Source organism: Phragmites australis, chromosome 5 (genome assembly GCF_958298935.1).
Source record: "Phragmites australis chromosome 5, lpPhrAust1.1, whole genome shotgun sequence".
NCBI lineage: Eukaryota > Viridiplantae > Streptophyta > Magnoliopsida > Poales > Poaceae > Phragmites > Phragmites australis.
The window spans coordinates 38,264,130-38,280,425 of NC_084925.1; the positions used below are offsets into that span (position 1 = coordinate 38,264,130).

Sequence of the window (16,296 nt, forward strand, 5' to 3'; positions counted from 1 at the left end):
TAGCAACAATATTACCTAACTGGAGCAAGCGTCAGAGCAATCTTTGACAAACATGGATGAGATTCTAGACCGCGGATCATGAATCCATCACCACAATATGGCTCTTTTCTAGCTTACTTTTCATATGAGGTTTTCTTTATGTTTTTGGTTTTTTTTTATCATTCGGGTTGTATGCATCTTTGCAATGTAGAGATCGGGAGTAAACTCTTATATGATTATATCTCATTGTTACGACGATAAGAGTAAATAAAACTTACTTTGTTGAAAAAAGTGGTGAACATATTTGAATCTAGATATTACACAAGAGATGAAATTGAATTACCAATAATTGAGATTTTATTTTTCTCCAGTGCCAGTGCACTCGGGTGGGAACATGCAGCTTTGCCCCTGCATGTATGCTCGCTGGAAATTTTGTTTCGTTCTCTAAATGCAACCCATTTTTGTCTCAAACTCATGTGTCAAGCAAGTGTCATATAAAAACTGTCTGAATTCCTGGCTGATTTCAGAATTATGGAAACCACGTATTATGTTTTGCTCAATGTTTCAAGTGCACAGCTTGTGGTTGCAATATGGCAAGATTGTTGCAATAGGCCTCTGCATTACAAGGTCACCATCGGTGATTACTGATATGGGATGCTTCTAGGACATAGCGGTTATATAGGTCTACAGCAACACTAGATTCAGTAAATAACATCAACCGTTCTTACCGCCGACTGGTGCCGCCAAGCACAGCCGTGCCTCCGCGCCGCAGGAGGTCTCCCCACGCCAAGTCCCGGACCTCCGCGGCTGCGCCATGACCGTCGGATCCATGATCTCCCTCGACGCCGGTGCCACAAGGAGTCTGCCGAGGAGGTGAGAGAAACGAAGCTTCTTCAACCCAAAGAACAAAAAGAAGAACCTGTAAACAAGAATGCCAGTACCAATTTCCTCTCCTCACCTGACGCAAGTCCGCCCTGCCGATATCACTAGAGGAGAATGGGATGGGAAACAGATCGCTGCTCAGCAGCTCGCCTACTGCCCTAGAGAAGAACGGGACAAGGAGAGATCGCTGATCAGCGGTGCATTCAATTACGGGACTCAATTAGGGAAAAGGGTACAAGGGAAAAGAGGATTAGTTACATACATAATTACGAAACCGCATACTTTTTCTACTTTGTACATGGCCTTATGTCAACCAATGTCCCTCACTGCTTCTGGAGGAGGTACAACGTTCTACATGTGGGCAGACTATGATAAACAGACATACATAATTACGAAATTGCCATACTTTTTCTATACTGTACATGGCCTCATGTCAATCAATGTCCCTCCCTGCTTCTTGAGGAGGTACAACATTCTGTTCGTCTCGTGCCCGTTACATTTCGTTGAGATAGTACAGGCCTAGTTTTACATGTTGCCAGACTATGACAAACAGGCCTATCTTTGATCCAGGTTTTGTGCAAGCAGCTACTGATCCCTGAATCTCTCAAGTTGGGGCAAAAACACCGCAAAATTACACGATCACACAGTGAACAAAAGTGGGATATTACATATCGTACGTGTCTATACACTGAGGAGTAAGAACCAGGATTGCTCCCCCATTTCTGGAAAACTGATGTGGTTTCCAGCTGCTTCAGAGAAGTGGCAGGCAGGCTGATCAGCTCCCTGGAGCAGAGCCATATGAGCAGCTCAAGAGACCGGAGCAATCCAAAATATATACCGTGAGTTATCTCAGTTATGCTTCAGATGTTACAAGCACAGCTTCGTCAGCTCGCCGTCGGTCTCCTCTCCGGGCGCCACCGGTCGCGACGCCTCGCTCTCGGCCGCGCATATCTTGTACGGGAAGAACCCTCTCCGGCTGAAGGAAGCCGAGTTCGCGCACTTCGTTAGCGGTGGAACAGCAGGCGCCGTGTCGCTTTCGCTGGTGTTTTCTTGCCCGCCGTGAGACTCCGCGGCGTCTGAATTCTGTGGCGCCGACCCTGTTGGAACGAAGCTGGAGGCCGTGTTCGAGCCTGTCAACGATCCTTCCCTCTGCATGCCTTTGGGATCCAGAGCATCTGAAGGTTGGTGCTTCTGATTCGAAGCCACCGCCTGCGGGTAGAACAGCGCGCAAGGCAGGCTCCCGTTGTAGCCGAGCCATGGCACGACGGTTTGCGCGGCGAAACCGTCCGGCTGGGGAAGGAAATTCATGAGCTGCTGCCTGCTGCTCGGACATGTATTCCACGAGTTCCCTTCTGCGGCACCAAAATGAATTGCATTTCTGGTTGCCTGGGCAACCCTCGCAGTCGCAGGGGAAGAATCCATTTTCAGGTCTCTGCCGTTCTGTAGGTGCTCATAGTCATAGGAATCATTCACCACAACTTTCTTTCCAAACAGCTTGAAGACTGAAGATTCTGATCCTATACAAGACACTTCTTTTGCATCACCGAACGCCTGAAATTCACGTTTCAGAAACATGTTAGAATTTGAAGGGGACAGTTCATTCATGCAGAGCACATTATTTCCACATAAAACAGCACAAGGGCATAACATAAGCACAAATTTATGATCCAGAGATATCTAAATTCTGTGTCTTGAGACTTTAAAGTGGTGTCAGCAGAATTGCTTGCGATGTTTCTAACATTTTCTTGTCTGAAAAATTGACATTTATACTGCGCTATCATCTTTTAGAGACTTTATATTGCTACCATGGTATGGGATGTCTTATTTCTCACCAAATTGAAAGAACTTATGCTTCAGAGTCACTACTTATATCATGTCTGCTACCTAACTGCCTAAGAAAAGAAGGAATATACCTTGATATTTGGCGCTCTCATAGCCAACTCAGCGGTTGCTATACTTAACGTTAGGCTGCCGTCCTCTCTGTCCACCGACGAGGCCGGCGAGCCGCCACCGTTGCCATGCTCATTCGAACCGGCAGCTGACGGAGCCGACCTGCTGCCGCCCGAGCTGTTCGAGAACACGCTAACCAACGCGTCCGCTCGCAACACCGCCTTCGCCGTGGTCAACACCGACGTCGGCGACCCGTCGTCCTGCTCGCGCAGGGACTGCAATCGGAGTGCCGCCGGCTTCTCCAGCTGCTTGAGCGCCGGCACGTGCTTCTTGGAAGCGCCGTCCATCTTCCGCCGGTACGGGTAGGCCGGCTTCCTCTTCGGCCGCGGCGGAGGGATCTGGATCGCCGGCGCGGCGCCTACGGTGCTATTGCTCCCCGACGATTCTCTGACGACCTGCAGAGCAGAGAGCACGGCGCAAATCAAGATGTCAGGAGGACTGCATGCAAGAAACGCGCCCGTCAAAGAAGCGACATGTCATCTGCTCTACTACCTGGTGGGCGAGAAATTTAGCAATCCCACGTTAACATATAGATTCTGAATAACTATAGTTTTTCATACTAGTATCATGCAACTTATTTATAAACAAACAAATAAAGGATTTCGATCGGTAACATTGTGATCGCTGTTCGAACCATTTATGAGTAAATTAATAAAGAACTATTATCCAAAGCACGGAGATTCAAAGTAGCAGCGAAACCACTTTAAAACTACCATAAAGTGCAGAAAAATAAAGTAAAATAAAAAAAGATAGACCCAATAGTTACAATTGACTGAGTTATTTTTTCAATCAACCGTGACCCTCAACTATTTATAAGGGGACGTGATCTTGGTCGAGAATCAAAGTAAGAATCTATTCCAACTCTAAACATGTTCTGATCGGCTAAAACGTGAAAGAAATCCGAACATATTTTCGAATCCAAACCGACTCGGATTTAGTTTGAACACCGGATATTCCAATAAGAACAAATTTCTAAACACCGGACCTTTAGGCGAGTTTAATTCGATTGGAACCCTAAACTGCGCCTTAACATATACCAGACGTTACAATGGCTAAAATGAACTCATCGGAAGCTTCACCGGATGATTTTTCATAGAATCAATTTTCGACAAAAAAATCTCATTTGCACACACCGGATAATCTGGCACTATCCCAGATAACACACCGTACTAATTTTTCCATAGAGCAAACTTCTCTGCACAAAATCATCTTTACATTCACCGGATAATCTAGCGCCTCACGGATGCTTTCACTGGACGATTTCTTCCAGAGAGCAAAACTTCTCATACAAACCACCTTTGAACTCATGGATATTTCGGTGTATTTAACGGAACATGCACATGATGTTTCCAGAGAGCAATTCTCTTTGAGAAATCATCCACATGCTCACCAGATAATCCGGCGTTCATTACATGTCTCACGGACTAATTCTTGCACATGTCTCACGGACTAATTCTTGCACAGAACATATTTTTAGCGAGGATTTAACTATGATCACTAGATAGTCCGGCGTTTGCATCGGAGCACTCGCCGAATCAATTTGTACAAAGAACATATTTTCTACACAAAATCTCCTTTTACTCACTGGATAGTCTGGTAATAACATGGCCTTAAAAAGTTTGACCGTGTCATTTTTTCTATCAACACTAGCATGATTGATTGGGGTGACTTGGGCAAGTCAGTCAAGTAACACAACCTATTGATTTTATTTTTTTCATGGCAGAGATCAGAGAATTCGTTTACACGGGGAGAAAGGTGTACGGTTACGACCTTAGTGAAGAACTTCTGCGCGTGGCTCCGGATTTGCACAGCAGTCTTGGTGCCTATGTGCCCTGGACGCACGCACAGAGAGCAGAGTGATTGTTAGTTTCTTCGTCAGGTTAATCAAGAATCAAGAACCTCTCCCCGTGCACAGGGCCACGGACACATACCTTGTATGCGGCGCCAGGCGCGGCCGTGTAGCTGGAGGGCTTCCAAGAACCGCTTGTGCTCCTCCTCGGTCCACTTCTCCCGCTGCTTCGTGATCGTGTACGGCTTCCGCGCCTGATCGGACAAGCGTGGGAGCAAGAAGTAGTTTTAGAACGCACAGACCGCACCGATTCTGTGGTGACGCAGCGGCAATTCGGGTGCCGAGACAATGAAAACAGAGAGTGGGTGGCCGAGCCGTTGATATACCTTGGGTACATGCTCTTCCCCTGACAAATCCATGTTGCCGGGGTCGAGGAGATTGTTGCGATGATCCACGGCGTTTTCACTGCCCGCGCGATCGGCAACAGCGTTTTCCTCGGTCGCCATAGAGTTTTCCTGTGGACAACGAGGGAAAGGGAGAAACATCCAATAATCAGGTCCCAAGAATATCGTTCAACCCAAACACCTCAATTTCATCCCAACATCCAAGAAAACACGACGGAAAGATCGAAAAGGGTACCTGCAAACAGGCCATTTCCTGTCTGTAATTCCAAACCAATCAACCCCAAGGTTGCCACCCCGACCTTTGCAAGCACTTGTTGATGAGGACGAGGAGGAGGAGGTGTGGCAAAGAAGCGAACGTTACGTAGGCCCGGTTGCACTGGAGAAGAGGAGGGAGAGGCATTGAGGGGACGGGAGAAAAAGAGCATGGACAAGTGTGCCACGTCGGACAGGATCTTTCTACTTTTCCCTTCTCCTGGCTGCGTTTTTCTCGGCTCTTTTCACCCTTTTCTTTTCCGCCCCACTCGCGGCAGAAATAATTCGGTGGAGAATTAATTCGGGAGGCCGCTCGTTCTCGTGGCTGTGGCTGCTCCTCCGGTTCCGTCGCTGTCATGTGTTGCGACTTGCGAGTGCTCTGGTGGCGTGGCGATAACAGCCGTGAACGCCGGCTATTGCTGCTTGTGATGAGCTGTGTTCTTGGCCCCAATGGGGGCGAGGTCATGTGTAGAGCGCCTTGAAACGTAGGGATTTCCGTCCGGTTCTGTGGGTTGGCCGATCGATCCCTGCGGTGAGGCAGATCTAAGATTCTTGATGCACGTTTTTGTGCAATGCCATTGATGGGGGCATGCAAGCTGCATCTAAGGGGGCCCATTTAGGACATGGGTGTGTCCACTTAAAATTTTGTGCAATCTTTTTATATAGGTTATGTTTTGTAAGAATGTTCATTGACCATGGTCTATAACTATCTAAGTCTATCTCGTCACCATCTGTTGGGTGTTGACGTGGCAATAGCCTATGACCTACGGCCCACGTAGCCTAGGCGCCCTCAAGGCACGCATGATGACTGCATGCGTGAGTGTGTCGGTTGCTAAGAGGCTGTGACCGTGTGCGTGAATGACTACGTGTGTGATGGCTAACAACCTAACTTGCACTGCACTTGACCCATCGACTGTGAGATGGAGAGCTGCAGCAGCGCAAGCACGAGCGAGGCAGGGGCTACAGGGATAGGGCGCGATGCGAGCTCAAGCCTAAAGGGCGGTGACAGAAACACATGCTCGAGTCAGGCAAGGCACGATGGCGCGGTAGCATGGGCACGAGCTAGGTGAGCCACTGTAGTGGCGCGAGCACCAGCCAGGCAGGACGTGGAGGCACAGGCACAAATGAGACAGGGCATAGTGGTGGTGGTTGCAACATGAGTACGAGCATGGTATGTACAACCAGATTAAAACCTTAGGTCCGTCACCGTCTAACATGTGTAAGTCAAGGGATAAGTGCATCAGGTACTTACTTGAAGTAGTACCTAAATATCAAGCCAGACAACTAGTAATGTTCGGTAATTACTCTTTTGAGTGAACATGAGAAACGTCTTCGAAGTTAAAAGTGAGCTCTAATTAACAAAGTGATACAGTGTCAACTAGATACATTAACGCAACAAGGAAAGCGTCATGAAATATCGGAAGACACTGGACATCCGGACAGCACGATCTTTGTGCATATCAGGGAGAAGAATATATCGTCGAAGGCCTCTGCTTTTTTCTCTCGTTTTAAAGAGAAAAAGAAAAACTATCTAGCTGTTTGGGGTCAGAGAGTTAAGAAATTCTGGAGTAGTAGTAGTGGGGTCATCTTCAGCGCGATCGAAGCTATGGTACATTATCTCATCTCCAGAAATGACCAATCATCTTCATGTTAATTGTATCCACGAACTCGTTTTGTGTGGACAGGATGGCTCTCAACATGATGTAGTTTGAGTCAGCTAGGTTAGCGTTGAGCATCAGAAACACACTATCTATAAGTTTATCGAGGTCTGCATCCTTTCCTGTATATGACACACATATATCATCAGGAAGTTGTATGCTACTATCACCATCAGTCACCTCGATGCTATTACCGATGCACATCAGGTATTCCACAAACTATGGGTCACCCTAAGCCATCATGTTACGTATGAGCCTTAGGTATCGTATACGCTCTCATAGGTAGGGCCTGCGCAGCATCGAATCAACTACCAGGACCTTTCGAACAACAAGGAGGACCTATCTAAAGTCACCACCAAACACAATAATCTTTTCGCCGAACGAGACATCTGGTCAGCCCATTATATCGCGTATGCTGTTATCCAAGGCCTCCACCGCTTGCCTTTTAGTCATAGGGGCTTCATCCCACATAATCAGTGACGTCGACTGCAGAAGTTTAGCCATCCCACTATGCTTTGTGAAACTATAGGAACCCCCAACGTCAATGCTCAGAGGTATCTTGAATTGCAAGTATGCGGTTCTTTCTCCGGGCATTATAGAAGAGGCAACACCAAATGTAGCCGTCGCCATGGCGATCTTCCCTTGGTCGCGAATCGTCGCAAGCAGTGACTTGTAAAGAAAAGTCTTCCCCGCGCCTCTCGGGCCATCAACAAAGAACATGCCTCCTTCGCCGATGTCAACCACGGCTAGAATGTCGTCGTAGGCCACATTGATCATAGACTCCTCAAATATCTCCCTCAGCACACCGTTTGCCATGTCAAGTGCCTCATCGATCTCAGGAAGAAGGAATGATCTTATATCCTTCCCTATTGATTGCAGCATGTTCCTGGCATCTATCAAAACATTCTATTCGACCGTGTGTGCACATTGATTGGTGCGATGATAGTCATCCGACATTGCCTCAAGGTGTCTGTTCCAGAGGCCACGTATATCGCTATGTTCATAAAATACCAATATTGTTGCAAAGAGCTTTCGGAGCGACAATGGCATCTGTCAGCATCGACTTCTCGGTATCATCACCGTCAAGCACCTCCAGTATGTCCTACCCCCATCGGTATGAAATCATGTGCATGTTCGAGAGATGAAGTTGTAGTTGCATCACAGGTGAAGAGTTCTTTCTCAGGTCAAAGTTGTATATCCTCCACAAGGCTTCCGAGGGGTAACCCACCTCGCCTCCCAGTACTGCTTGATCTGGTCGATGTCATTATTGTCGGCCTCATTCATAGATATGGATGCCTGATCATGGCCCTTATATATATACTTGAACTGGTACTTGACAACCTTTATGCTCGAGTAGACTTCAATATTGATGTGGCAGATGAACATCAACAACATGTAAGGGTTGTAAGGGACGACACACTTGTTGTCTAGCTAACATTTTTGAACCATTGTGTGGCAACCGTCATCACGTCTCCTATACACCAGGTAAGAGTCCTTGCCTTGCATGGTAGTCGCATTGAAAGAACGCAGATAATGGTTCTTGCATGACCCATGGTACTTTGTGCACGGGCACTGGGAGTTCAACACACCACATGGGCCATGCATCATGTGCTTGACGATCATCTTGTATAGGTATGGGTACTTGTGCTTATCCAGGAGCTCACCAGAGATGATATAATCATACTACTTCAGACACATGAGCTTTTACTTGCCCTGCATGATCAGCAGGAAGTGGGCGTGCGGCAATCCCTTTCTTCTAGAACTCCACAATATAGACATAAGCATGGACCTTGCCGAGCATGTGCTTATCAAACTAAAAATGCATCTAGCCCCTAAGTGTGGTTTTGATAATTAATAAAAATACCTATAAACTAACAATATTATTAAGAATTATTAGTAGGTTGTTCCATAGGAGATGCATGGAAAAGAGATATGAATTAAGATGAATGAGCTTTAGGTGATGCTCAGGTAAATTAATGATAATTCCTATAGACTAACAATATTGTTGAGAATTGTCAATAAATTATCCCATAGGAGATATATAGTGATAAGATATGGATTCATTGAGGAATGCCATGAAGATCAAAGATATGCATCAAGATAAATGAGCTCTAGGTAGAGAAGAAGAAGAAGAAGCTCAAAAAGATTGATAATAAACGTGAAGGCTAAGTCACTTATGGAGATTAAGTGACTTAAGGTATAAAGTTATCAATAAAGTTTTATGGACTAACCTATGTACTTTGTGCTTGAGAGTGAGTTGAGGTTAGGATCCATAAGAAGAAATAAGTTAAGTTGACATATCCAATATGCCAAGAGTGAAGAATAAAGATTGAACTCCATATATGATAAAGTGAATTCATTGAAGATATCGGATACAAAGTGATTTTCTATGGTAAGATGGTGAAGGGCAAGTGATGTTCAGCTACGATGGACAATCTGAAGGTGAAGGGAAAGCAAAGAGCTTGGCGCCGAAGAACCAAGGCGGTGGTGAAGGGCGAGTGAAGACTTTGCGTCAATGGACCGTGCGAGGCTATGAGAAGCTATGAGTGATTCGCATCAATCACATGAAGAATCAATAAGAGATAGAGTGAATTTTATATGGAAGTTGGCAACCCTCAAGGTTTGAAAGAAAGAAATGATACTAAAATGTATTTAAAGGCTCAAAGTGGTTCAAACTAGTTTTTCATTTGAATTTGAGAATAGATATGCCACACTATTAAGAGAGATGAAACATAGGATATTTTGATGTGTCTTAGTGCTCAAGAGTGTCTAAATAACCCAAAGTGAGAGATACAAAACACCCATGAATACCAGGTAGTGCTAACTTGAGTTTGTGTTGAAAGTTCGCTTTAGGAGTCCGGTGCTAAAAGTGTAAAGGTGTCTGAAATATGTTTTAGAGTGTTCATAGTTTTGATCTAATATGTTTGAGATCATGATTTCTAGTGAGATAGGTAGCGCTCTTAATAAGCTTTCCGTAGAGTCCAAAATCATCAAAATCGGACATCGAGATCAAAAGTTATCGCTGTTTTTCAGAGGGTCAGCTGTGCTAATTTTGGAAGTTCCGGATTGAAACTGGAAGTTTTGGATGACATCCAGTTTGGGGTTCTCTATCATAGCTTGAAGTTTCAATATGGAAGTTCTGGATTGGCTGGAAATTCCGGATGACATCCGGTTTGGGGTTCTCTATCGTGGTTTGAAGTTTCAATCCGAAAGTTTCATATTGAACCCAGAAGTTCCGGATTTTTTGTCAGTTTGGATGTTTCAAACTTGATCTAGGTAGGGGTCCTCGGGCGGGTTTTAACCTTTGTAATCTGGAAGTTCCAGATTGAACCCAAAAGTTTCAGACTATACTCTCTGTTGGTTTTAATGGCTAGTTTTTAGGGGTCATATATAAATACCCTCTCACCCCCTTTTTTTGCTGCTGGTGCTCCCACGAAAATACTCCAAGCTAAAGTCATTAGAGCTCTCCCCACTCCATTTTTTCTGAGGAACTGTCTAGATAATATTCTAATTAATCATTTAGTCGATCATTTATCTAATCATGACTATACAATTAACTAGAATATCACATCGATAGTTCTGGCTTGTGTTTTATGCCCAAGATCAGATTACATGCATTTACAACAAGCACATCATCATAAGACATAATAAAGACCGAGTAATTAAATTAAGTTACAAGTCTTTAAGTAGACTAGTATTTACAACAAAAACATAAATTGAACATTGTTAGAGTAGCTACACAGTGAAAAGAGTTACATAACGAAAAAATATGGGTAGCGCCATTGCTCTAAGGCGCCACCCCAAAATAAGAACACTTGAGTAGAATGACACTACTCCTTCCCGTCGCCAACATCGGTGGGCGTAAAGTAGCAAAAAACTAGATCTATCTCACCTGAAAAGCAAATAAAGCACGTGAGTACGAAGGTACTCACAAGACTTAATCTATAATGGGTACTTATAAATAGTCCAATTCAAAGGAGAATGCAATTTGGATAATTAGCAAACACTCGACCACAAGGTTAAGTGAATTTCATATGCAAGAGCAATTTCAACTCAATTGTAAGCATCTACACCTAACCAATTGAAAAGAATTTTGCATCTAGTACCATTACCTCTTTTTACATTTGAATGGAGATTTGGGTATATGATGATCATGATCTTCATCAATATGCCCAATCTTGTACACTTGGCTTCTATGTTTGAACATTCACTTCATCTTGTGAGCTAAGTCTTTAAATCCTCGAGACGCGTGGGCTTTAAGTCTTCTTTGAAATCTAAACCGATTGAGGCTTCTTCATATTGGTGATGACTTTCTTGGGCACCCAAATGGGTTGACTCACCCCCAATCATTTCTCCTAACAATATGTGCAACCATTTTGCAATTGTTCTTCTTCTTGAGCTTGTAGTGGTTGCTCTTAGTCTTGATCTTGTAGTCAAATTTGATGTAGATATTGGAAGTCTTATTGGAGAGGTTCATCATCTTATTCTTCTCATTGGTCTCCTTCTTGACATGCTTGTATTGGAAGGACTTGTAGTCTTCTTGATGGCACTTGAAACATATCACGGTGAACCCCTCCGCAAGCTTGTTTACCATGTTATCATAGTTATCTTGGGGAGGTTGAACATATCATTTGCCCCTTAATCTTGTCAAGTCTTCCTTAAGCTTCTTCACTTCTTGCTTGAGCTAATCATTCTTTTGCACAATGAGTTCATTAGATGGTTCTACAAATATATTCTTAACACATATCTCATTACAAAGGAGTGAGCTAGATGTAACAATTAAATCATCACAAGAAGTGGAATCATCTATCTTAGAATTGAAATTAAAGAGAGATGTAGGTTGCTTCAAAATGACCTTAGATTGATGTTCAATGCACTTAAATTTTGCCTTAATCTCTTCATGCTACTTGTTTAGTAATTCAAATTTGTTCAATAATTATTTATGATTCAAAACAAGGGTGGCATGAATGTCATTAAGAGTATTGAATTTCTTAAGTTCTTTAGATTGTTTCTTTAAGGCCCTTTTTTACCCATTGATCGAATTAAGAAGTTATCCATGGGAGGGTGAATCATCATCGGATTCATCATTACTTACATCATTTTTTATATATTTAGCCATAAGGCACTTGTGTGATGATGACTTGCATAATAACGACCTTGAGAAAGAGTTTCTCTTAGAGGAGCGGGTGGTAAAGCTCTTGTCGTGATTGTCGTAGATGATGGAGACAATTAGCTTGTACTTCGGAAGAAGAGCTTGAAGTATTCTTCAAGCGTCTTCAATTTGCGTCAAACCTTCAAGCGTCTTCAATTTGCGTCAAACCGAGCCCATTGATCTTATTGACAAGAATATTCAAACATGGGTACATTTCATTAGCATTTTTATGGGCAAATTGTTTAATGTTATTGAGCTTAGTGACAAACATATGATATTTCTCATTGCACACATCCTTTGTGCCTTCATATATTTCAATAAGGTTATTTAAAATGTCATGTGCATTGGTAAGAGAGAATATACTCTATTGAAAGCATCGATGCGAAGAAATGATAAAATGATACTCTTCGCTATAGCATCGGATTGCCTCTCCTTATTTGTGAGACGTTGTCTCATCCATTCTTCGATGATCCTCCAAACATCTAAACCTTTAACTTGTAGAAAACAAGTCATTCAAATTTTTCAACAGGAGAAATTAGTGTCATTAAAGTGTGGAGCACTACCGATATACATCCCAACTTCGGACGTCACAACTCTCTAGGATGTTAAGCATATCAAAAGCATGAAACTCCTATACCACTTGTGAGAATTGGTGATGTCCTAAGGAGGGGTGAATTATGACAGTTAAAATCCTAAATGGCTCTAAAAAACTTCACAAGATAAACATATATCAATTTATATCTAAATATGCTCTAAGTTTACCTTGTGTGTCTACTCTACCGTTCAAAAGGTTTATAACCTACTCTAGGAAGGTAAGTGCGCAAAAGTATATTGCAAGTATGTAAATGCGGAAACATAAATAAGGTTGAGAGAGCAAACTTGGCATAAGGATTTTTATCTCGTGGTTCGATGGCACACAAGCCACCACTAATTCACGTTGGAGCTCCACAAAGGATATGCTCTCGGTCGCTAAGACTCTTCCGGTCACAGCTCTTGAGGTACCAAGCCACCAAGGCAATGCCTCAAGCACGGTGAACCACCAAGCCACCAAGGCAAAGTCTCACCATTAACCTCTCTTTCGGTCACTTGTACGTCATCTTCACTTTGGAGCTTTTGCCACTAATGTGGGCTTCCGCGTCCCCGTAAATGCTTCTTGTCGCCGCTTCACACCAAGTTAGAGGGTCAACAAGCTTGAACCACCAAGACCCAAAGTGTCGGCGAGTCACCAAGACTCCAATACATCAGCGTACCTCTCGGTACAAGATTGCATCACTTCTTGATCCACTCTCTAGGTTGCAGCATCTAGCAACGCTTCTCTCTAAACCTATAAATACTAATCACTCTCTAATCTTGTACTTAATTGTCTTGGATGATCACTTTTAGCACTTTGATGGCTTAAATATCTTTTCAAGTGTATATGAGCTTCTCTGGACTTCAGCACCTTCAAATGACCGAGTGGAGGAGTATTTATAGTCTCAAACTTGCCAACTAGCCATTGCCCTAACGGCTCACAAAAACTATAAAGATTGGATGTTCTGGCGTTGATAATAGTACAAACACCGAAATATCTGGTGTGTACACTAGCATAAACTAGTTGTTGGAACTCCACTAACCATCTGTGAATACCAAACATTCTAGTGTATCTTGAACTCCGCCATCGGACCATCCGACATGTAGACTTGAGCCAGACCACCACTGAAACCTTCTTTGCAAGAATTGCTCTAGCGTGTTGAACTTTAGAGCGCCAGACCTTCCGGTGTGTTGATCTTTATTCTTTAGCACTTTCAACCTTTTCTGCAACAAATACTCTGGCACAACCATCTGACAAGAACAACTCAGAGCGTCAGACCTTCTGGTGTACACAAATACTCCGGTGAGTGTTAGCATCGTACCTTCTAGTGTGCATAAATATTTTCTCACTCTCTGTCAGAAATACTCCAGCGTGTTGTTCTCCAGAGCGTCGGACCATCTGACGTGTAGATTCTTCTTTGAGCTCTTCTAACATAAATACTCTGTTGTGTACAACTCGTGTATCACCGGACCATCCGGTGTAGTCATTTTTTTAGAAACTTCTCCAATTCAATCAAACTTTGTCTCGATTTCGGTGACTTCTTCATGTATTGCATCCATGAGATCTATTAAAGTATATACTTGACAAACATATTAGTCTCACTGACTATGTTGTCATTAATCATCAAAATCACATACATATCCTAAGAGGAACATGTTCGCTACAACTCTCATCCATTAGCTACCCGCTTGCATCTCTACGTACGCCCAATCGATAGATTTGACGTCATTGTTGTTCACTCACTACGCGGGGGGGGGGGGGTCACAATTGTTCCGAATGCTTCAGTGGACCACTCGATGAAGTTTTGTTTGGGACGAAGGAGTGGGAAACAGAAGAATAGAAAAAAAAACAAAATATGTGGATCTTGATCACAACATAGAGAACAGTGAACTAGTAATAGTGAGTGTAAAGATTGTAAACATTACATCAGATGGTTGGAAGTATTTATAGTCATACATCAACCACCACAATCATCATTACATTTGTATATCTTATCCACAGGAATATTCCACTAGACATTAGGAATAATCCCAAAACATTCTTGGGTATTACCGTCAATGTACATTTAGAAATCCCTAACCTAACTGAACCCGACATGTGTCCTAAGGGGCTCATGTCGAGTCTCCCTTCTGGGCTACTAGTGAATTCCTTCTGGTCATCATCCCGTCAGATTCTCATTAACCCGCAGGCTCCTCTTGGGATAGGCCTTCACGTTCTTATCGAACGTCTTTTCATTGTATCCCTTCATCCTCCGAACTTTGTTGTATCCCTTCATCCTCCAGGCTTTAGTATCTGCTCTTCGTCTGGGCCTCGCCCTTCGCCTCGCGTCTGGGCTTCACCTCCCAGGTTTTGCTATTGCTTCCGCCCTTCGGTGTTCCTTTCTTTTTCCATCAGGATCATCACTTGCATCTCGGGTCTCCATCGTATGCCCTTTGACCTTATCTCTGCAGAGCATAGTAAAAATATCTCTATCACAGCATTAGCATTGTTATTTTGCCTTTGTGGTTGACTGATGTGACCAAAGTCAATAAATGAGAGTCAACATGGTATCACTCCCCCACATGGTAATAAGAGAAAAATACAGGAACAAGAAAAGTGAAAAACTATATGGATCCAAAACATAGGAATGTGATTTTACTTTGAATTGCAGAACTTTTTTTAATGTTTAGTATTTCACATTGAACAAGAAAATAGCCATTCTCACAGCCGTTGCTACTCTGCCTTTGTTGTTGCTATATAAGTTACATGCGTGAGACAACACACACTTAGGGTGTGTCCGATTGATTGTATGGGTTTTCGTATAGCTGCATCGTATATTTTTAAAAAGTAGAAGCGGGCTGAGTATATATAGTAATTTAAAAAAAAAGTATTTGGTTGTCTGTATGGGCGAATGCAATTATCCCTACACCTTTGGATGCAATGACCATATGAAGGTATTTGGTTCTGTATGGACGGATATAGTGAATCTGCACCTGAGACTAACGAGTGGACTCGTTGCAGCACTGTAGCAAATACAATGCATCCACGATCCAAACTTCATAGAGAAGCTCGATTCAGACGCATTCATCGGACCAAGCTTTAACTATATAATTGCATCCGCAGAAATAAAAAGTAACAATGCATATAAGCAACCAAACCACGTTCTCCGTAAAAACATACCTACAAACAGAGTCAAAATAATCCTAATGCGGACAACTAAACATGCCCTAGTTCATTCTCCACACAGCAACATTCTCTCTTCCATCCAGTAGGAGTTAGCTAGGAGTGTTTGCCGTTCTCTCGTCCATCCAGTAAGAGTTAGTTAATAGTATTTCTTTATATGGATCCAAACTACCACACTAGATAAAGAACGAAGATGAATTCGTTTCTTTTCATACGTGGAAACCTTCGATCCAAACGGCCCTAAAGGGTATCTAGTCATTTTTCTGGCCAGGATATTTTGTTTCGCTCCGTCTTGATTGGCTCCTGGCGAGATGTATTGTTCCATTTCACGACATCTGGCCAGCGACGTGCACACATCTGGGGTCAATGTGGATCTACAGTAAGGTATTGGGGGTACAGTTATATGCATACGGTCCACGTCGCAATAATTGGGCCTTATAAAGAGTTATGCATAATCTCAGTGTCTTTTGAGAGGTAAATAGAGATCGCGTCTACGG

General features: G+C 43.3%; 1 protein-coding gene across 1 annotated transcript; it reads right to left on the reverse strand.

The window, feature by feature from the left end:
• Positions 1-1,272: 1,272 nt before the first annotated feature.
• LOC133917665 (protein REVEILLE 1-like) lies at positions 1,273-5,376 on the reverse strand. Its single transcript, XM_062361542.1, has 6 exons — positions 5,240-5,376; positions 4,987-5,115; positions 4,743-4,854; positions 4,582-4,643; positions 2,775-3,206; positions 1,273-2,412 (listed from the first exon to the last, which is right to left on the reverse strand). The coding sequence occupies exons 1-6, from the start codon at positions 5,252-5,254 to the stop codon at positions 1,729-1,731; spliced, it is 1,434 nt and encodes a 477-aa protein (XP_062217526.1). The 5' UTR covers positions 5,255-5,376; the 3' UTR covers positions 1,273-1,728.
• Positions 5,377-16,296: the final 10,920 nt, after the last annotated feature.

What these genes read in the sequence shown, in the direction of transcription:
- LOC133917665 (XM_062361542.1), bottom strand. An exon ending in CGCCTGGCGCCGCATACAAG is followed by an intron (nt 4,644 to 4,742) that starts GTATGTGTCCGT and finishes GCGTGCGTCCAG; the next exon opens with GGCACATAGGCACCAAGACT. An exon ending in CGCAGAAGTTCTTCACTAAG is followed by an intron (nt 3,207 to 4,581) that starts GTCGTAACCGTA and finishes TCTGCTCTGCAG; the next exon opens with GTCGTCAGAGAATCGTCGGG.